The sequence below is a fragment of the Triticum aestivum genome, chromosome 5A (genome assembly GCF_018294505.1).
Source record: "Triticum aestivum cultivar Chinese Spring chromosome 5A, IWGSC CS RefSeq v2.1, whole genome shotgun sequence".
Lineage (NCBI taxonomy): Eukaryota > Viridiplantae > Streptophyta > Magnoliopsida > Poales > Poaceae > Triticum > Triticum aestivum.
The window spans coordinates 647,324,419-647,346,375 of record NC_057806.1 but is presented as its reverse complement, the minus strand read 5'-3'; the positions used below and the strand labels follow the sequence as shown (position 1 = coordinate 647,346,375).

General features: G+C 44.8%; 1 protein-coding gene across 1 annotated transcript; it reads left to right on the top strand.

The window, feature by feature from the left end:
* Positions 1–662: 662 nt before the first annotated feature.
* On the top strand, positions 663–20,443 carry LOC123105604 (isoleucine--tRNA ligase, cytoplasmic). The gene is made up of 29 exons (XM_044527693.1): positions 663–1,023; positions 1,367–1,654; positions 3,038–3,103; positions 3,184–3,327; positions 4,160–4,356; positions 4,836–4,998; positions 5,318–5,452; positions 5,919–6,016; positions 6,359–6,437; positions 6,876–7,034; positions 7,305–7,394; positions 8,146–8,279; positions 11,671–11,830; positions 12,026–12,109; positions 12,391–12,603; positions 12,707–12,797; positions 13,005–13,039; positions 13,386–13,523; positions 13,618–13,721; positions 14,123–14,186; positions 14,491–14,579; positions 16,277–16,418; positions 16,738–16,801; positions 16,885–16,952; positions 17,379–17,498; positions 17,582–17,647; positions 18,052–18,157; positions 18,295–18,386; positions 18,463–20,443. The coding sequence occupies exons 1-29, from the start codon at positions 754–756 to the stop codon at positions 18,844–18,846; spliced, it is 3,843 nt and encodes a 1,280-aa protein (XP_044383628.1). The 5' UTR covers positions 663–753; the 3' UTR covers positions 18,847–20,443.
* Positions 20,444–21,957: the final 1,514 nt, after the last annotated feature.

Sequence of the window (21,957 nt, the reverse complement as noted above, 5' to 3'; positions counted from 1 at the left end):
GATTTTCTTGGTGGATCTGGTCGTAGTTCATTTATGTTTGTGTGTCTTTCGGTTGAATCTTTTCAATCTACGCTGCTCTTTATCGATGATAGTGGTTGTTCTACTGTGCTGGTCCTATGGGGCCTTAGCACGACAACTTTTTGTTTGTTTACTATAAAATATTTTGCATGATTTCAACGAGGGAAGGGTGCTAAAGGCGGCGCGTCCTCGTCTTGCTTTCATCGGAAGTTTTCCCCAAACAATTATTAGAGAGAAAGCTTACTGGTGTTAATACAGAAATCAAGTACTCCCTCCGTCCGGAAATACTTATCGGAGAAATAAATGTATCTAGATGTATTTTAATTCTAGATACATTCATTTTCATCCATTTATGCGACATGTAATTTCGGACGGAGGGAGTACATGGTGTACATTAGCTGACATCCTCCCGTGTCCACCATATACCCTCCATTGTGGCTCGATCCAGTCTGGCTCGCTAAAGTCGATTTAAACGGTTTTTTAACGCTTGCGTTTGTACTGTATTAAAAAAAACATTCATCTAGATGCCGAGTCAGAAATGAAAATTTCATGCGGGCCAATTTTGCAACGCACCAGGCGACCAAACGGGCTAAAAATATCATACCGGGCCTGGCTGGGCCTGGCAACCAAACGCAAGTGTTGAATTCTTCAGAGTTTCAGAGCTCCTGACAAAACCCTAAGCCATCGTCGTCGTTCCCGCCGCCGACGAGGAGGGAGGAGGGTTATCCATCAGCCATGGAGGACGTCTGCGAGGGGAAGGACTTCTCCTTCCCGGCGGAGGAGGAGCGCGTGCTCCGCCTCTGGTCCGAGCTCGACGCCTTCCACGAGCAGCTCCGTCGCACGGAGGGCGGCGAGGAGTTCGTCTTCTACGACGGCCCCCCCTTCGCCACAGGGCTCCCGCACTACGGCCACATCCTCGCGGGCACCATCAAGGACGTGGTCACCCGGCACCAGGCGATGCGGGGCCGCCACGTCGCGCGCCGCTTCGGCTGGGACTGCCACGGTGTCAGGAACCAGACAGTGATTCACTGAATTTAAACACCAACTTATCACAATTTCAGGGGGAAAATTAGGACGAACTAGGGTTTATATTGCTTGAGCAAGAGGGGAAAGTAGTTTGCACGCCACAGGCGGCTTGATGGGATCAACCCTATTACAATAACATGTCCAGAAGAGAAGGGAATGGGTGGCTTTATAACCATTACACGCTAACTGAAGGAAAAAGAAACAACAGAAAGGTAAAAGCACTTTTCGGAAAGTGAACAGCGACGTTGGGTTGCCTCAGGATCGTCCGATGGAGGATCAACGGCTATCAGTATTTCAGGCACGCAGGAACAGGGGAAAGCAGAGGACTTGTAGCCTGACACACGGCCTCCCTGTCGAGCACGAGATCGACAAGCTCCTCGAGATCAAGACCCGGCAGGATGTGCTCGACAAGGGCATCGGTGTGTACAACGAGGCCTGCCGCGGCATCGTCACCAAGTATGTCGCCGAGTGGGAGGCCGTCGTCACGCGCGTGGGGAGGTGGATTGTTTTCAAGGCCGGCTACAAGACGATGGACATCAACTTCATGGAGAGCGTCTGGTGGGTCTTCGCGCAGCTCTGGCACAAGGACCTCGTGTACAAGGGCTTCAAGGTCAGATTTCCAATCTTAGTTAAGCTCGCCTGGTTCATATGTTTAGGACTGTGCTTTGCACTTTACAATATATGTCCGGATTCTGAGCCTGCATTGTGAATTTGGACAAGATTTTAAGCTTCAGGGAGACTGACAGCATTGTGTAGTTCAGAACTTCGGGACTAGAACGTGAAGTGAAAATGAAACACCAGTGTTATTGTTCAGTTTGTACTATTACATTGCTATATCTGTTTATGTCTCAGCAAAAAGATTTGGCAATGTCTAGAAATGGTGCTCTAAAAGACTCTTTATTATAGTGCCGAATTCTGAGCTTGCATTGTGAATTTGGACAAGATTAGGCTTCAGGGGGATGGCAACACTGTGTAGTTCAGAACTAGAGTTTTGTATCTGTTCAATTTGTCCTGCATTGCTATATCTGTTATGTCTCAGCGAAAGTATTTGGCAATGTCTAGAAATTATGCTCTAGATGGCTCTTTATACTTAGTTAATTCTGTTGTGACGACATGGAGTTGCACATAGCTGGGACTGCGGGTGCTTTTGGTACCACCAAAGCTGACTAAACCAAAAAAATTGGCTTACCCATGGAATTTGGCAGTTGTTTGGACTGGTGCCAAAAAATTGGCGCGCGTAGCACACCTGCCGCACGCCCAAATCTCGCCAACGCGCTGGCGAGCGTGGGAAAGCTCCGCCAATAAATTGGCAGCGTGACTTTACCACCTGATTCTCAATGGATCCCATGTACTATTCCTTTTCTATAGTTATCCAGTGCATGCTCGGGTGTTTTGATTGTTTGGCCTGTAAACAATTGGGGGTTCTCACCCTGAATAGCAGGTGCATGCAGCATGGTACTAACTCTGCATGAGAAACAGCTTCCGGCTGTAGCAGTTTCATGTTGGGGCAAGTTGGGGCTTAAACCAAACATACCCTGCATCTTAACTGTCATGCACGGAATGTATCGTTAAACATCGTCGGTTGTGGAGACTTATCTTTATCTGTTGCTTCCGTCAAGAGGATCCTTCTTATTATCCTTATCTGTTATTTCTGTCAAGAGGATGTTCCATTTCTTGTGCGGGGTCGGGAGTGCTGATGGGTGTCACATCATGTACCAAATTATGTACTGATTCTGATGTTGCTGCTGCATTGAATTTTTCTCTTGTGTATAGCAAGTCTTATTTGTGTGTGCAGTTGCTTCACACTTGTTTCCATAAGAGAAATAGAATAAGACATGCCAGTGTTCTGTTTATGAGGGATCTCTGCCTGCTCTGTTTATCAGGGATCTCTACCTGTTCTGTTTATGAGGAGACAACCATTGTTCCTTTCTTGTTTAATGTAGTGCAAGGAATCTCCTGAAAGTCAAAATGTTGAATCTTACTTTTGTTCCAGGTGATGCCTTACAGCACAGGCTGCAGGACTGCATTGTCAAACTTTGAGGCCGGGCTGGACTATAGGGTAGGTTATTGGCTTTGTTTTTGTTCTAGCTCATAACCTGTTGCTGAACTTTTTGTTAACTGACTTTGTGATGGTGTCAGACTGTTTCAGATCCAGCAGTCATGGTGTCTTTCCCTATTGCCGGTGATGTGGACAATGCATCTCTTGTCGCATGGACCACAACTCCCTGGACTCTCCCAAGCAATCTAGCATTATGTGTCAATGCCAATCTTGTGTATGCCAAGGTTAGTGCTCCTCTCTTTTCCTGGGTTATCTTCTCATTTTCTAATGCTATAATCTATTATTGAGTCTTTTTCCTGTTACAAGTAGTTTATACTCGAGAACTTGATTTCACAAGGAGCTATACTGAAAATTTAAATGAAGAATACTGAATACCCAGTGAATATATCGATGAATCTGGCAAACTCTGACAATTGTCTAAATTGGCGCGTTCACCCAAAGTAATGCATAATGCAAGCTTATGAGCCCGTCAGTCAGCTTCTTAGTATTATTATGTTTTATTTGGCAAGGACTTCTCAGACATTATGTTGTAGTCTTGTAGTACATGTTAGATTAACAGCTTGGTCCTTATCTTGCTTCTCAGTTGCTACGCCTTTTTCTCTTTCTCTGCGACATTCTGCCTTTACAATGCAGAAGTCTTATTGTCCTCTTGTTAGTTAATATCTCCTGGAACTGATATGAGTTGCTCACCAATAAATTGATTCCCATGTCTGGCTACTTCCACATGTATCATATGAGTGTGGAGAAGCATGCACCATCCTTTAACGGCAATTGCACATTTTCTTTTTGTTTCACATGTATCAGTATGGAGAAGCATGCACTATTTAACCCTTCTTAGTTGACTTGTTGTTTCGACTCATCTCTTTTTGCTATAATAACTTGATCTCCTTGATTGTAAAAGAGTTGCATGTTTGTCATTCTGCTTTCTATTCTGTCCCATATGACCATATCTATAGACCCGACCTCAAGTCAGTGTCAAAAGAAAATTCTATTGCTGACGCCCTTCTCTGTGAACTGTTTCATGCTTCTGTTCGAGGACATGTACTGTATTTCCAGGTTAAGGACAAATCAAATGGAACAGTATACATTGTTGCTGAAAGTAGGCTTGGGCAGTTGCCAGTTAAGGCCAAAGCTTCCGGAAAGAAGCAAGCAACTTCTAAGGGAAGCATGACTGAAGCTGTTCAAGGCGGTTTGGATACTGAATCGTACGAGTTACTGGCAAAGATTCCTGGTTCATCCTTAGTAGGCCTAAAGTGAGTACCCTTCTTTTTCATTAACCTATATTTCTTTTGTAGTCCATGGTCTCAGTTATCCACAACATATGGAAATTACATTCCCATTATCCCTCAGTTTCCCTTAAACCTAGCTGCTTTCTTTTATCTCTTTGTTAACTATGTCTTTCCTTTGTAGAAGAGTATTTATAACCATGTTTTTGTTTGATCAGACTTTACTGTTATATTTTGCTACAGTTAAAATGATCCGCATCACTTGAGTTTTGGATGTTTATGTGTAATGTGTGAAAAACTTCTCCATTTGGAGAGTTTAGTTTGATCGCTAGTCCACCATTTATTTTATGATGGGTGGATATTATATTTTCAGTAATGGTTACTCTTGATTCTCTATTGCTGAGAGTTGTTTGAGCAATTGCAAGAATGTCAGAGCCACTGATATTTGGACCATGTATCTGTTTTTGTTTATATTTTTACTTATACTTAGTTTTCTCTGGTTGCAGGTACACTCCTTTGTTTGATTTTTTCTTGGAGCTTCAGGAGACTGCCTTTAGGGTCATTGCAGATAACTATGTAACTGATGATAGTGGAACCGGTGTGGTCCATTGTGCTCCTGCTTTCGGTGAAGATGACCATCGTGTTTGCCTTGCTGCCGGGATAATTGAGGTTGGAATACCTCATTTTACTATTTGAATATTTTTAGTAGCTATTATGCTGCCTTTTTGTCAAGGCCTAGAACATGTTTTTTCTTTCTCAAACATTTGATGCCATGCAATGGTGTCATCTGACTCACTTATTTTATTTCTCGGTTTATATTTTGATGACGAATACGATCTACTATTCAATTTTATGAGCCTCTTACTCTAGTTATGCCTTTTAACTGGTGTTTTTACTGTGATCACTGTGATGCATCAGAAATTGTGTTCATTTATGCAAGCATGACTATACATTTCTTGTTCTTTTCCTCATGGCTCCTCACTTTCAGGCTAGTGGCCTTGTTGTCGCTGTTGATGATGATGGTTGCTTTATTGACAAGATATCTGAGTTCAGAGGGCGACCTGTTAAAAAGGTTGACAAGGATATCAGCAGTGTTGACAATGATATCATCAGTGCTGTTAAGGCAAGTTCTGTTTCAGTGTTCATTGGCCTGTTAACTTAGAGAACACTTCTATATCTCGTTGCTTGCTCAGGCTATTTAACAACTGCTACCAACTAGTTTTTGAGTTGATAATAACTTGTATGATAAAACAATGCAGTGTATAGATTTTGGTATGTTAATATTTGCTGGGAAAAATCTTAGAAGTTGTCCGTGCATTATGATGCCTTGCCGTGTTGCCTATCCGGGTACATGAACACTGTTAAGCTGTGCCAATGTGTGCTATCTACAATGGTCGTATGCCTTCCTTTCCTTTCTTAACAATATTCTGCTTTGTTATATTCGATTATATCATGGATAATTTGATAACTAAAACCACGACAAGTATTTTGGAACAGAGAGAGTATTTTTTAAGACGGCCACCCCATAAGTTGGATAGTTTTCATTGTCACGAGGAATGCATTTAGAGAATGATAAACTGCATTCACAGGATAAAGGAAGGCTTGTTAGTAAAGGGAGCATTGAACACTCTTATCCATATTGTTGGCGCTCAGAGACTCCTCTCATTTACCGGCCTGTTCCAAGCTGGTAAACATCTTCTGCTATTGCTGTGTGAATATATTCCGTCGATGTGTTGATGCTTGATGTTTTTACGTGCTGCTTGTTTTAATAAGTTAGTACTAATGTGTTGGTCATTCCTAGTTCTAATAAGTACAATTGACACTCCAGTCCATATTATATCTCCTCTTATACAAAACTGACTGCATCATGCTATCGTTCCATACATACATAAGCATAACAAAGATTGCTGTTGAACCTTTTGGGTTCATTTTTGCTGGCTGGGTTCCTGCCTTTTATGTCTAATGCAGTTTTCTTATAGCACTACTTTTTTTGGTTAAGGAACATATTCCTGAAAGAGTCTTTCTGTAGGTTCATTAAGGTTGAAAAGATAAGGGATCAGTTGCTGGAGTGCAACAAGGAGATCTACTGGGTTCCAGATTATGTCAAGGTTTGTATCCCTGATATAATGCTTTCAGGAAAAAAACTTTTAAGGGGGGATAACTCATATGGAGATGCCACTTCTAGCCACCCGATTCTTTTTCAAGGTCCGTGATATCATGATCGGGCATCTATGAGGGGCATCTTCACGAGGGTACCGCCCCATTGAATTGTCTTTGGCCCTTCCAATTACCTAATAACAACTTCATAAATCTAATGAATGGACTGGTAACTAGAAAAACCATAAGACTTTTGTTATATCAGCTTGGCTTTGCCATGAAGGACATATTATTTTGTTATCTCCATTCTGGTTCCCATCTCCTGTTTCCCTAATCGAATTTAATGAAACTTCTTGGATAGTCTAAAGGGCAGACACCAATATGCAGATGAAGAATGATGTTGTAACGTATATTTTACTTATTCCTTTGTTGACAATCAATTCATGCAGGAAAAGAGATTCCATAACTGGCTAGAAGGTGCCAGGGACTGGGCTGTTAGCAGAAGTAGATTCTGGGGTACTCCACTTCCAGTATGGATCAGCCAAGATGGTGAAGAAATTGTAGTTATGAATTCCATTGAAAAACTTGAAAAATTATCTGGTGTCAAGGTTAATATCCTCTGTGCAATATATATTCCATTTTTTAATGTTATCTGCGGTTGATGCATGCATATTCTTGTGATTCTGTGGTATTTTTGTTGAAAAACAGTAGAAATCTTTATATGTTTGTGTTACTAACTGTTGCTTGGGTATTCATTTGTTTTCTGTCTTTTTGGTACACAATGCATATCCATATCAGTGGAAGCTTATTATCGTTAGACATCCTGGTACCAAACCCCGGGGTTATATCTTTTAATTTTTCAAAATTTCTGTGATCAGGTTAGCGATCTTCACCGACATTATGTTGATGATATTACGATTCAGTCTAGCAGAGGACCAGAGTATGGGGTGCTCAAACGGGTTGAAGATGTAAGTTGCTTTTAGACCCACCATTAGGGATCACATTTCTTGTATCTTATGTAAAATTCATGTGGATGTCCCAAGCACATTTTTCAATAACTTCGACTGCATACCTTTCCATCGTGTTTTAATCTATAGCTTCTAATAGAAATTTTTGTTGTGCTCCTTGCTTATGTATAATCAAGAGGTGTAGGAGAACAGAGGATTAGGAATAGGTATCCATGGTGTTCTGTAGGGAATATGTCTGAGGTCATCTATGAAATGCAAATTAATCACTGTGTTGTCTGTAATATGAGTGTAATCCTGCAATTTCGGTCTTAGCAATATATCTGGATTGTGTTTTGAAACAAAATCAATCTATATCAACCAAATCTTTGAGTTACCTTTTAAGGATTGGTGAAGTAATCTCCTTTAAATGTCTGTGAATGACCCTTATGCAGCCCATTTGGTCTTATTGTTGCGTAAATTATCCTGGCAATATATCACCTTCCTTTTGCTCAAGTGATTGTTACTTGCTAGTAGCACAGTTTCCTTTGAGGATTTAATATCAGTAGAAAGTAGGGTGTTACAGATGGCTAAATGTCCTACCAAATTGCCTCATGTTGTAAGCCCTACTTCTGAATGTATAGTTCCGGTCTTATCTGTGTTAAGATTATGTTTGTGAACATCTGACTTGTCAACTGTCATGAAGGTGAATATTTGTAGTGTTCTCTTCATCTTAAAATCTGTTCTCACTCAGCAATTATTGTGGTGTCTTCAGGTTTTCGACTGCTGGTTTGAGAGTGGCTCCATGCCATATGCCTACATTCATTATCCATTTGAGAACCGTGAACTATTTGAGAATAATTTTCCTGGAGACTTCGTGGCAGAGGGCTCGGACCAAACACGTGGATGGTTCGTTATACTTCCTTCAGCATCTTACAGAATTTTTGACAGTGATATTGTTTCTCATTTCTTAAATATGCTCGTACATTCTCATCATCATATTTTAGGTTGTATTGAGCAAAAAATGTACGTAGTTCCGGCTACTTATGATGGTAGCTCCTCATTTAAATTTCCAATGTCATGGTCTTAAGAAACAGTTTGTAGAGACTTCACCCTTCTTTGTTGCTTCATGTGTCCCCTTTCGCAACGCTATAGGCAGTTCAACTGTGACAAATAAGCTTGCATCACTGCCTTGTTACATCCCTGCACTTGTGGCTACCGTCGTGAGTACACGCCGATCCTGAACAGGAACCTGGAGAGTACAATCTGAATAGTACCTACTATTGGCTGGACCTGAGGTTCACATCATCATTCGTGAGAGTACCAACCGGAATTATACCCAATGTTGGCTGGACCTGAACCTGCACATCATCATCAGTCAGGGTACCAACCTGAATTGTACCCACTATTGGCTGGACCTGAGCCTGCACATCATCATCAGTGTTAGTGCCCATAGGATCACCCTGAGTATGAGACACAACCTTCTTCCTCTCTTCACCATTTTCCATAGTGTAGGTGGTCAAGCTCTGCAAACAACAGACTTAGATCTATGACTCAGACTCCCTGAAGGTGACATCCATACTGACCTGTGTTTCTCAGAAGAACACCAACATTTATACCCCTGCTGACTAGAAGAATAGCCCAGAAAAATACACTTCATTGCCCGTGGATCTAGCTTCCCAAAAGATGGTCAGTGATCTTGAACAAAATAGGTACTGCCTAACAACTTTGGGGGAACAACTAACTTAGTTTCTCCAAACAACAACTCGCACGGAGATTTCATGCCTAGTATCCTTGAAGGTGTCTGTTTGATCAGGTATGTGGCTGCTTCACTCCCACAAGAACTTGGGCACATTCATTGTATACATCAATGACCAAGCAACCTCAAGAATATGTCGGTTCTTCCTTTCTGCCACTCCATCTCGAGGGAGGGTGTCTAGACTTGAAGTTTGGTGAAGAATACCTTGGTCAGACAAGAAGGCTCCAAAGGTGTTGTTCACATACTCAGTGCCATTGCCAGTCCTTAAGACCTGCACCTACACTTGAAACTGACACTTCACAAAGGCATGGAAATTTTTGGAAACAACTAAACAACTCGTCCATGTGACGCATCAAATAAATCCATGTCATACGAGAATAGCAGTCGATAAAGGTAACTAAACACTTCATTTCATTCACTGACACCATTGGGCAAGTCCACACATCTGAATGAATAAGCATAATAGGAGATATGCTCATAAGACCGTTACTCACATATGAGGCTCTTGTGTGTTTAGCATATTCTCAAGTATTCACATATTAACTTGCCCTTGCCCTTGCCTATTGCACACATGACATCCAGAAATATTCTACATGCATGCCCTATCCTACAATGATGGTTCATCGCTTGCTTCTCCTTGTCCTCCATAGTCGCAACACACGCCAACATCGCTTGCTTCTACCTCTACCTCTAGGAGTCCTGCCACTTCCTCCGCTGTTATATCCCCTGCCTCTACCACGATTTGGACAGTTCCACTTCAGCTGACCTTTCTCCCCACAAGTAAAACAGTCCCTGGTCTCTCTCCACTCCCTATGTTCAATATCGTCAAACTCAGAGTCGGCACAGCCTTTACGTCTGCCTTCTCAAGAGATAGCCACACGTCCTCCTGAGTTATGGCTGCAATAGCCTCATCAATAGCAGGCAGGAAAGTTTGTTGCAGCAAGGATGCCTTCCTGGCATCAAAATAACCTTTGAGCCCCTCCAAAAGTTTCAGCACATGCCTGCGTGCGATCCACTTTTGACCTAACTCGATGCAAGCTGTGTCATAGAGTTCTAGAGGATCACAGTAATCCTGGTCTGCCCATAGTGCATGCAGCTCTGTCACATATGCCATCACTGACATGTCACCTTGGCACAGCTGACTAATCTTCCAATCAATCTGAGCAATGCGCATGACATTGCCCTTACTTGAGTATTGGGTGGATAGAGTCTTCCATATCTCAGCAGATGTGGATAGGCCCTCGACAGAGCGTCCAATGGAGGGCACCATCGAGTTCAACAACCACCCAATAAGCAAAGAGTTGATGACCTTCTACCTCTTTCCCTCTGCACTAGTTTTGTCTCTTGGTTCTTCAACAATAATACCCAACAAGTACCCACCAAGCTCCTTCTGCTCCACAGCCCGCATTGCCCTCCGAGACCAACTCAGATAGTTGGTAATCCCCTCAAGTTTGCCAGCATTTCTCTCCGAGACCAACTCAGATACTTGGTAACCCCCTCTAGCTTGATGATAGTGGGCGACAACTCGATCTTCTGAACCACTTCCTGTCGAGGAATGATGGCCCGCGAGCCCTCCGTCGTGGAGGTGAGAAATAGGGTGATCTCTCGAGAGCCTCGGTGAGGAATTTTGAATCAACCATCTTGGCTGCTGCTTGGACGTCAGCAACATGTGGTCATTGATGCAACCCCCGACCAGCTGCACCCAGCAGCAAAGTCCCCATCTCCTGGCAAGCAGCTGCACGCAGCAGCTACACTTCCAGCATGCTCGGCAACTGTCGCCCTTCACACAGCAGCAGCAGCAGCAGAGAACCAACCTCAGGACTCAGGAGGATTAGCAGCAGAAGACACTGCCACCTTCTTCCATGCAATCAGCAGCAGCAACGAACAGCTTCAGGAAGCAGCAGCCTCAGCAGTAGCAGCAGCAAAGAGCCAAAGATACATAGCAGTGCAGATGACCACCAGCACTTTTGTCTTGCTCCAGATCGAGGGTGAGCAGCCGCACCTCGCCTTCTTCCTCTGCCGCAGCAGCAAGCAGAAGCCGCACCTTGCCTTCTCCCTCTGCCACGTAGCCACACAAGCAGCGGCCGCACTTCACCTTCTTCCTCTGCCGCGCAGCTGACGAGCCGCACCTCATGCGCAGCTTCGCCGTGCCTCACATCGCGCGCGCACAGCCCGCACGGCGCCACCTCGCCTTCGCCGCTGATTCCCCCCGGACTCTGCCGCCTTCCCGTCAGGACCCATCGTCACCGGCATCTGATACCATTTAGAAACAGGGAGCTTATGTTGTGGCTTGCACTCTGCCTTAGACAACGACCAGCCCTCCCCCTCTTCTAGGTCTTCTACATGGTCTGGGCCTTATGGGCCAAGGGAGATGGGCCAGGCCCATGCCAGTTCAACAGTATAGAATGTGTTTGAGTATATGGCACTGAAAATGTCCAATCTGACTACTCTACTTCATGCCTATTCATTAATTGGTCTAAAAAAGCCTATTCATTAATGTTGATATGGAACTCACTTGTATGATTCCACTTCATCCTACAGGTTCTATACTTTGATGGTGTTATCAACATCATTGTTTGGGAAGCCTGCTTTTAAGAATCTTATTTGCAATGGTCTTGTCTTGGCCGAGGATGGTAAGAAAATGAGCAAGAGTAAAAAGAATTACCCTGCTCCAACAGAAGTCATTGATGAATACGGAGCAGTATGTGGTATTTCTTCGGAAGTCGATGGCTTTTACTCATTTTTACATTATATGATTGATGCTTTAGTCTACACACTGTAATATTGTTTGGTCTGCATATACATGCATTTCGACTTAGCAAGGCTTGTGAATTGTGTTCGCCTTATTATTCCGAGTTAGAATTCATAATTAAGTTGTTGTTTCTCTTCTTTGTAGGATGCGTTGACGCTGTATTTGGTAAATTCGCCAGTTGTACGCGCAGAGTCTCTACGATTCAGAAGGAGTGGTGTTTTTGGTGTTGTACGTGTCTTTCTTCAATTCTTCAGGCTCCGTTATACGATGTGGTTATGCTTGTTAAACGGTATTATGGTCAAATTTGATTATGGTCACTTCCTAGTGTCTAGGGTTTGGGTGTGTCCTGTTCAGTCCTCTTGTACTGTATATAGATTTACATTGTCAGTTAGTATATTAACAATGCTAATGGTCTGTGTGTAATACACATCAATAGCCAAATGCTTCAGTTATGCTCTTTCCTTGATAAAAGTGTATTCACCCAATTTCACATGTTTTAAATTGACCAGGTGAAATATGTTTTCCTCCCATGGTATAATGCATATAGATTTCTTGTCCAAAATGCAAAGAGATTTGAGGTTGAGGGCCTCGGAGCATTTTCTCCGATTGATCAAACTTCACTTCTGAAATCATCCAATGTGTTAGATCACTGGATAAAGTCCGCAACTGAAAGTCTGGCCAGCTTTGTTCGGCAGGAGATGGATGCCTATCGGCTTTACACGGTTGACTGCTCAACAGATTATATTTCAATATTAGTTTCATGGACATATATGCATTATATGTGATGGTCACTTAGGTAATTTGTTCGCTTGCCTACCTTTGCAGGTTGTGCCATATTTGGTAAAATACATTGACAATCTTACTATTATATACGTGCGTTTCAACCGCAAACGGCTAAAAGGACGCACTGGAGACAGTGGCGGAGCCAGGAAATTTGAATTAGGGGGGCCGATTGCAGTCAAAATAGGTTGAGGAGGGCCAAAGCATAGAAAAAATAGACTTTAAGCATAAAAAAATTGCTAATCATGCACTGTTCATCAGTGAATTAGTAGCAAACTCCTAATGTCAAGGGGGGCCAGGGCCCCTGCTGGTCCCCCCCTGTCTCCGCCACTGACTGGAGAAGAAGACTGTAAAGTTTCACTTTCAACTCTCTACCATGTAAGTATATATAAATATATCCGGTGAAGCACAATTTCAAACTTAGTCTAGGAGATAGTAATGTTGCAAATTGTCTATGGATTGATGATTTTATGTTATCTTCTAGTGATATATGAAATATTCCTGTATCAGAAAATCTTAAGGTGGCATTTGCATCTCTTTCCACCTTGTATGACCGTATCATGACTTTCTGTTTTAGCATTTTTTACATACACCTTTCCGTTACTAGGTTAGTTTAGGTGATGATTTTATTCCTAGTGTCCTCTTAATTTTGATAAGGAAATTAGCTATACCTTCTTGGTGGTTCTCTCTACAATTCTCTAAGGCATGTTAACCTGCATTTTAGGCACTTGTAACAACTTGTGTGGCGATGGCTCCATTTACACCTTTCTTTACTGAGGTTCTTTATCAAAATCTGCGAAAGGTTTCAAGTAAATCAGAGCAGAGCATTCATTTTTGTAGTTTCCCATCGACAACTGGGGAGGTAACTTTTTATATCAAAAATAGTATATACTATTTTTTGTTCCATTGAAATTGCATGTAACTCCATGTTATGCTTTGTTTCCACACATGATCAGAGAGATGGGCGTGTTGAGCAGAGTGTAAGCAGGATGATGACCATCATTGATCTTGCTCGCAATATTCGAGAACGGCGCAACAAAGCTCTCAAAACGCCACTTAAGTATGTCCGTACCCTGCTTGTATGATCTTATTTTCTGTAATATTATTTTTATGTAGGGACATTTAGTTAAAGTTGTTGACATCGTATTATATGATTTGTATTTCTCTAAATATAAATGCAGTAGAAAGGCAAGTGACAACTTCAAGGAGACTTTCGTTTTTGTTTTTTTGTCTTTACAGCCATTAAGTTGAATGAACCTTTTTTGGTTGTAGTTGTGCTGTAACATATTTGCTTGGTTTTTATTTTGCTTTTGCATTCCCTGTGTTTATCCTGCTTGAAGAATAGTATAAATATATTTGTTGTAACTCTTTTTTCTCATTAGACCTATAAAAACGGATGTGTTCATTAGTATCATTGCTGTCATTCAACTCTGCAAATGGGTTAATTAAGTTGAATTTCAGGGAGATGGTGGTCTTTCATCCTGACAATGAATTTCTGGAAGACATTGGTGGAAAGCTAAAAGAGGTTTGTTTAAAAGGCCAAACTTATTATGTGCCCGTAAATCTTGCCATTCTGAAATTATGCAACTACCTTCTATAATTATTTGTAAATATTCTCTTCCTTTATGTCAATAATTCATTGTTACTGTCGATCTGTCTGCTTGAGATCATTATTTAATATTTATCAAGAATTTGCATATTTATATGTGTAGTGCTTGTATATAGTCGTATCTATTGAGCAAGTAGATTAATTAGTTGTGCTTTAGTACTTCCTAATTAGTTTCGTTATATCTCAAGTGTTGATATTTTATCTATTTTTCAATGTATAGTATGTCATGGAGGAGATGAATGTTAAGATTGTCACAACATGTGATGATCCCATGAAGTATTCTGTTTCGCGGGCAGAACCCAATTTTAGGTATGTGTTCCTAAATGCTCAAGAATCGTTGCACACTTTTACCCATGGCTTAGCCCTTCATATTTATTACCGAAAAAGGCTTTCGCCCCGCTTTATATATAAAGCACCAAACCATAAGCATCCAGTACAACCACACGCCACGCCACCGTAACACACACACACCCGGGACAGGATACATAGGCGCTGAGCGCAGCAACACCACTCCTAGCACTACCGCCCCGAAGAGATGAAGCTACATATGACGAACCATGCGCTCCAAGGCGGCGCGTTCAGGAAGGATACGACGCCGGAGCGCCGCCACCGCCCTATCCAAGGATCAGAGTTTCCCCCGGAGCCGCATGACGGGCAATGAGAGCCGCGACGACGCCTTCAAGAAGGGAACAATCTTCGCCGCCGCCGGTCCGTCCGAAGATAGAGCAGGTTTTCACCTCGGCCAACATTCACCGCCACCGAACGCCACACCCCGGCAACCACGCCGCCCACACGACCATGGTGTCCAGGCAGCACCAATGCACGGGCTCTGCCCAAGAGCACCGCGCAACCACCACCAGGGCCGCCGCCCCAGCATCCAAGACCTCGACACCACCTCACCCGAGACCCGCCGCACCCCAACGAAAGAGACGAGCGGAAAGGTCCCACCTTTCGCGCCCCTGGGCAACCCCCAGCGTCGAGACCCAATAGGTCGGCCAAAACTGGCATCCACCAACCCATCCTGCTGCCCCAAGCGCGAGACAAGCTCGGTCCTGCAGCAATGAGAGGGGGACGAGGTCAGTCCTGCTGCACCGTGCGCGAGACGAGCTCGGTCTTGCTGCATCATGCGCGAGACGAGCTCTCTCCTGCGGCATCGGGCGCGAGACGAGCGGTGGACCGCAACTGGGAAAGGACCAGCCCTTTGATGGAAGAAGCGCCTAGGCGACGAGGAGACGGGGTGAAGGTCAAGACGGCCCAAACGCAGACAAACCGACGCCGGATAAGCCGGCCGTTGTCGCGGGCAGATCCATCGAGCCACCGTGAAGCCGCCACGGCACCGGTAGGCCACCACCGAGACCTACCCATGCCGCCGCCCACGGCCGGAGCAGCAACCACGCCCGGCCGCTACCCTACCCGCGTCGCTCGGTGAGCTCCAAACGCCGGAGCCGCCGGGCACGCACCACCGGAGCCAGGCGCCACCAGCTGGCCCCCGAAGCCAGATCCGGCAAGAGATCGGTCGCGCGCCCCCTCCCGAGACGGGAGCACCGCAGCCGCCCCGCCGCGCGCAGAATGAGGATCGCCGGAGCGCCGCCACCAGCAGGCCACCCCGCCGCCCCGCGAAACCGCCGCCGCACCGCTGGATCCCGCGGACGTCCAGCGCCGTCGCTCGAAGGGGCCGCCCTGCGCCGGCGCCCACAAGCAGACAGGGAAGGAGGGCCCTGCCACCGCCGCGCCCCCCTGGCTTTGCTCGACGGAGCTCGCCGGCGACGGCGGGGGGAGGGGAGGGAGGCGGGGCCGAGAGCCGCGGCCACAAGAGGCCCCCCAGGCGCGCGCGGGCGTGCCGCAGGAGGGGAGGAGAGAGGGGGGAGGGGGGGAGGAGGAGCGGGGCGGGCCGGGAGCCGCGCGCCCGGCGGCCGGCGGCGGTGGGGAAGCTAGGTTGGCGGCGGCAGGGGGGGGGATGGAAACCTAGCGGAGCGGGGGAGCGGGAGGCGCTAACTGTTTTTCAGCGTACTAGGCAAAAGACTGGGAAAAGACATGGGCAAAGTATCAAGTGAAGTTAAGAAAATGACTCAGGACCAAATCTTGGCATTTGAACGAAGTGGAAAGGTTTCATTCCTTGGTCATTGCTTGACGGTAGACGATATTAAGGTAATAGTCCATGATTCTAGTGGTTGTTGATTTTAGAGTTCGGTGATTTTTATCATAAAGTTTTAGTTTGTGTCAAGAAGGGAAATTATGTTACTTTATTTTGTATATCCATTAGATTAAAAAATAAAGTCCCCTAATACTTCTTCAAATGACAAGATATATTTGGCATGTTTTGGTATTCTTCCTGAATATCACAAGCTCATGTCTCATGATCCTTCATGAATTTACATTTCAGATTTGCACCAGTTGGCACAGAACCTACAGATTTTACTGTGTTTTGATTTCCTCGAAATATACCTGATAAAATTTGTATATTTAGGTGGTCCGACAATTCAAGCGTCCAGCAAATATGTCAGAGAAAGAAATGGATGCTGCAGGAGATGGTATGGCACTAATTATATTAAATCATGGTAGCAGTTGCGCTTCTTTCAGACGATAACATTGATATGCTGTTTTTTGGTTGTAGGTGATGTTTTGGTCATATCGGATCTTACAGCTGATCAATCGTTGTTTGAAGCTGGAGTGGCTCGCGAGGTAGTGAACTAATTCTTTCTTTGTGTAGAACTGGTGCTCTATGTTTTTATATAGATTGTTTGACGAAAAAGGGTTTCCCCCCGCTTTATATTATAAAGCAACGACCACAGCAACAACCACATGGTTCAGGTAGCAGGATACAATACACGCACACCACAGGGATATGTTGTTTCAGTATTTCCTGTAATGAAATTTACATACGATGGATGTTCGCTGTCTGCCGTCACATAGGTTCATTTCTTGATGCCTGAATTCACTAATTTTGCTTGACCCATGTCATGATGGTTTAGTAATAGATCAAAGGATTACCTGAAACTCCAATAATGTGATAATGGAGATCTAAAAGATAACACTGTCGCAGGAACCATGATGAGCTGTTTTGATGAACACACAGTGTGGTCTCATAATTTTACTTTATCTATCCAGGTCGTAAACAAAATCCAGAAGTTACGTAAGGTTGCTCAGCTGGAACCTACGGACCTGGTTGATGTGTATTACAAATCTGAAGATGATAACAACACACTTCAAGAAATTTTGCAGTCACAGGTAAGCTAGTTTAGTTTAAATAAAGGTTTATTGTTTCAGAGATCAGAATATTGCTTCATGAAATCTACTGTTATTATATGCAGGATCAGTACATTAGGGATGTGCTTGGTAGTTCACCTATCCCAAAGGCAATGGCGCAATCATATGTGGTGAGTTTAGATCTTATACAGTTTCAGCTTCCTGACTTCAACCTTAGTCAGCTAGGAACCCATGAAACTTTGCTTCATTCTGAGAGATTTCTGTACTGTGGCACATTCCAGTATGGTAGTTAGCCTGCTTTAAGATGATGTTCTCACATCTTCATAAAGCCCACAGTATGAAAAGAAAAACAGTTTTTTTTTTGCTTACTTTGTTAGCATAAGAAGCTGTTTTTTTAGAAACAGTTTTCATGCAGCTTGTGTGCTGTGTAAGTTTTGAAGTTTATGTTGCAACTTCCTTGTAATGCAATAAATTTGACTTCGTGAATAATTTGAATGTAATGTGGTTTTGGGACTTTGGGTAACTTGAGTTAGTCAGAGAACTTCCAGTTGTGATGTTATGATGTGGTTTGCAGGTTTTCATCTGTGAGGATTCCCACGTTGTACACGGTATGTCGTTTGTCATCTACATAGCAAGGTGCATCCCCGTGGTCACATCTGATCTCCTTCCCCATGCCGTAGGTAAACTGTTACGCTTCTGCTCTAGAGCGCAAATGCAAATCTTTCATGCATGTACTCACTCTTTTCGTTGTTCATTCTATACCGTTCTTTGGGAGGAATTTTGCAAGTGATTTTATGTGTGTGCTTTGATGGAACAGGCAACAGTGACCACGTCGATGCATTACGAGCTTATTTGCTGTCAAGGTCTCTGGCCAGACTGAAGAGCGAATTCCAGGCTGGAAATGGCAAGGTAGGGCTGTCTAACAATGTTCTAACAGCGTTCAGGAAGTTATCGTTTGGCTCTTATACGTTTGCCTTTGTTTCAGATTACAGTGAACTTGCCAGATCCAGATCCATCTCGTCCTCGGCTCTCCGGGCGTGCTCCGGGCCCTGCTGCGCGTCGACGCTCCACCACCTCCCTGCTACTGCCTCGCCCCATTTGCGCTGCTGCACAACGTCCACTTTCACAGTGGCCATCGGCGTCCTCCTCCGCTCAGATCCGGCCGGTGCTCGCCGCTCTCAACCTGCGCCGCCATCCTCCATGTCGACCCTCCTCTGCTGGCGCTAGGTGGGCGGGCGGCTTGGCACCTGGCGCCGGCGGCGCCCACGGCTGCGTTTCGGCCTCCTGGCCGTCCGTTTCGGCTGGCCGGCGACGGATCCGGCGGTTCCGGGTCCGGATCCGGCTCTCCTTCGGCTCGCAGCTCCCATAGCTCCCCTAGCCACCCCCATCCTCTCCGGCGGACGATGCACCCCGCTCCACCTCGCCTCGCTCCCCACGGATCCTCCTCGACCCCGTCCTCCTGTGCGACCGAAGCCGGGCGGCCGCAGATCCGGCGCCGGCGTCCCCTCCCCTCTACATCGACAACCCGTCCTGCGCCTCCACCCCGCTCGCCCTCCCCGTCCCCGCCCCCTGCGCGCCCGTCATGAACGGGCTGCGGCTGGTCTGGTGGATCCAGCGACGGACCCCTCCTCGCCTCCGCCACCGTCGGTCCCTGCCGGGAAGAACCTCCACTCTGGTGCCCCCACCCTCTGTCCACCTCCCACGCCGCCCCACCTCGTCTCCACCCTCCTCACCGGCGGCCTGCTCCACTCGTCCTTCCTCGGTTCACCATCCGCCTCACATGTCCGTCTCGGTCCTATCCTCTGTCGCCCTTCGACTCCACTTGGATGGCGGCCCACCATTGACGGATGTGCTACGGGAGAAATCCCCGCTGACCTTGTCAGCTGACCACGACGGCGCTACTCCAGCGTCGCTTACCCTCTTGGGGGCGTGGCTCATGTGCCACTCCTGTCTCTCGGTCCGGATTCGCAGCTCTCGGCTCTGCCCGTCCACCTTCTTGAAGGCGTCGCTAGGGAGCTCCTTGCGGCCATTCATCCTCCGTTGCCCTTGGGGGTTGGTCATCCTCTGCTCTGCTAGCTCAAGACCCTCTCATGCATGTCGTCTGTTTTGGTGAGCTTCGTGCTCTTCGTGCTATCTCGGTTCATCTTTGCTCAACAACGATGCAACGATGCCTCCCCACCTTGTTAATCGTGTCAACTTGCTGTGGCGGAGTTTCCAGTTAAGGTTCGTGATGGGTCACTCGTTGATTGGTGCTGCTCCTCTGTTGTGCCAAGGGGTTGGTACGCACGCCGGTGTGGTGCGTTAGGATAGTTGATTAGTGTTGGTATTGTGTTTCCTCGATGACACACCACTTCCACTCGACTTTTATGGTGGTGGTCTCTTGGCTTGCTGGCTAGGTAGTGCCTTCTTCGGGGCGCCCATATGCCCTCACCCTATGTAATCTTTCCCTCCTGTGTGGTTTTTTCGGCCCGGTTTCCCTTATAAACGGGGTCAACCTGTTAAGGTTTTCGATCCGGTTTTCCTTATAAACTGGATCAAACACTTGGCATTTTGGCCACTTTGAGCAATATATTCAGGTGGGGAATCTCTCCCCCCGGTGACCGTTCAAAAAAAAAACCCAATCGACCTGCAGCTAGGAAAACATGTACTTCTGAGCTGCAAATAGAGTAGCTTGGCGGCAGGCTAGTCTGGAAAATTATTGTGGACCAGCCTTGGTCATCCTTTCTTAATGGAATATTGGAAGCAACGCAACGGCAAAATGTGCGAGCATATTCATGTTTCCTTTCAAGGTTGGAGGTCTGGTTTGAATGATGTCCAACTTCTTCGACATAGATTTACCGAGCAGGGTTTTAACGTATAAATAGATGGAGCAGCAGCTTGTTGTAACCTCTTGTACAGGTTGTTTTTCGGTTTGCCTCATGTGCAGTTCTTAGTTTTCCTCTTGGTAGTTTGTATAGCCACCTTTTGTAACCTCCTTTGGTAGTTTTATTTCAAGGAAGAAAAGAAAAATAGAATCTGAATCTTTTGGAACTTTGCTCTTTTAGTTGTTATTATCATCTGTTCTATTTACAGTAACAAGAACAGATGATGCTAATGATGGCTGAATTGCTCACAGGAAAGATGCTCGATTAGCTTGCCTCAAATTAATAACTGCAACCTATTGTTTGTCTGATAATATGGCTGTTCTTCAAGCAATCAATGCTACAGATTCCTATATGCCGTTGAATGGCTACTCAGGGCAACCATCTCTTTGATCAAAGAAGTTTGTCATGCCATTAGTGCAGATTCCTTCACATATCTAGATATTGAAATAAAGAGGGTGATAGATCGGAAAAGGAAGCGATGATTGAAAATAGGAAATCCATGCTTCTTGCCCTCTTCTCTCTGTTCCGTGTAATCATGCTTATGTCATAACAATCATACGTGTAACAAGTCTATCTAATCAATGAATACCCTTGAGGGCGAAATTTTATATTAACTCTCACATGAGAAAAGAGTGAAAAGGTCTGGCTATTAGACGTACCTAGTAAATTGTATGTGCTTTGCATGCCATTTAAATATATAACAAAATGGAAAAATACATTCATATATTTATTTCCTTTGCTACGTACAATCATATTGGATAAGATCCAGCTCTATCCCAACTTGGTTCTTAGTTCTTACTCCTCTAGAATTCAGTTTTCATTTTATTATTATTAGAGAATCAGATAAGCTCACCATCATAACAGTATAATCGACGATGTATCTAGGGATTCTAGGACGGACACCGATCACACCTGTCCCGTTCTGTTGTGTTTGATTTTCGTTTCTCCGAGCAGTACGCATTGGTGCGATGTGAAAGCGATGTCCAGTTGGTGACGTGACTCTGACTGCATGACAACACACTACACAGATCTCGCTCTCTCAGGCAAATGTTACTTTCATACTTGGCAAACTGGGCATCGGATCATGAGGTAAAGGTGTTGTGCCGGCGATGTCAGCTCTCCGAAACTGTTAATTATTGGTAAAACTTACACCAAATGAACTGCAAAAACGTCGTACATTAGTATATACAGGTACTAGTACTTTATTTTGAGGTTTTGGTAAAACTTATTCCAATTCCTCCACCATTCCTTTCGATCTTCGCTGCAAATCAAATCAAACCACTGGTTTGACATGCACACAATTGCTGCATTTTTGTAGAATAGTACCAGTGTTCAGTTTTGCTTCGGAGAATTAACATGGATTTTTAAGCATAATATTCTGAGGTACTAATGGTTCAGTGCACATTTACCTTTTTTCCTGCTAAAATCTGGTATATTTGTATGCCTAACATGACCGCGGTATATCGACCAACCACTATTTTGAGGCGCTCAAAGTATCCTGGAACTTGGACCAGGGATTATAACCGCAAGATGTGGTGAGCTGAACCATTCATTAATTACCTTATAATAATCAAAAGCACATAGTATCAGAGCAACTATAGTCATGATATAAAGTG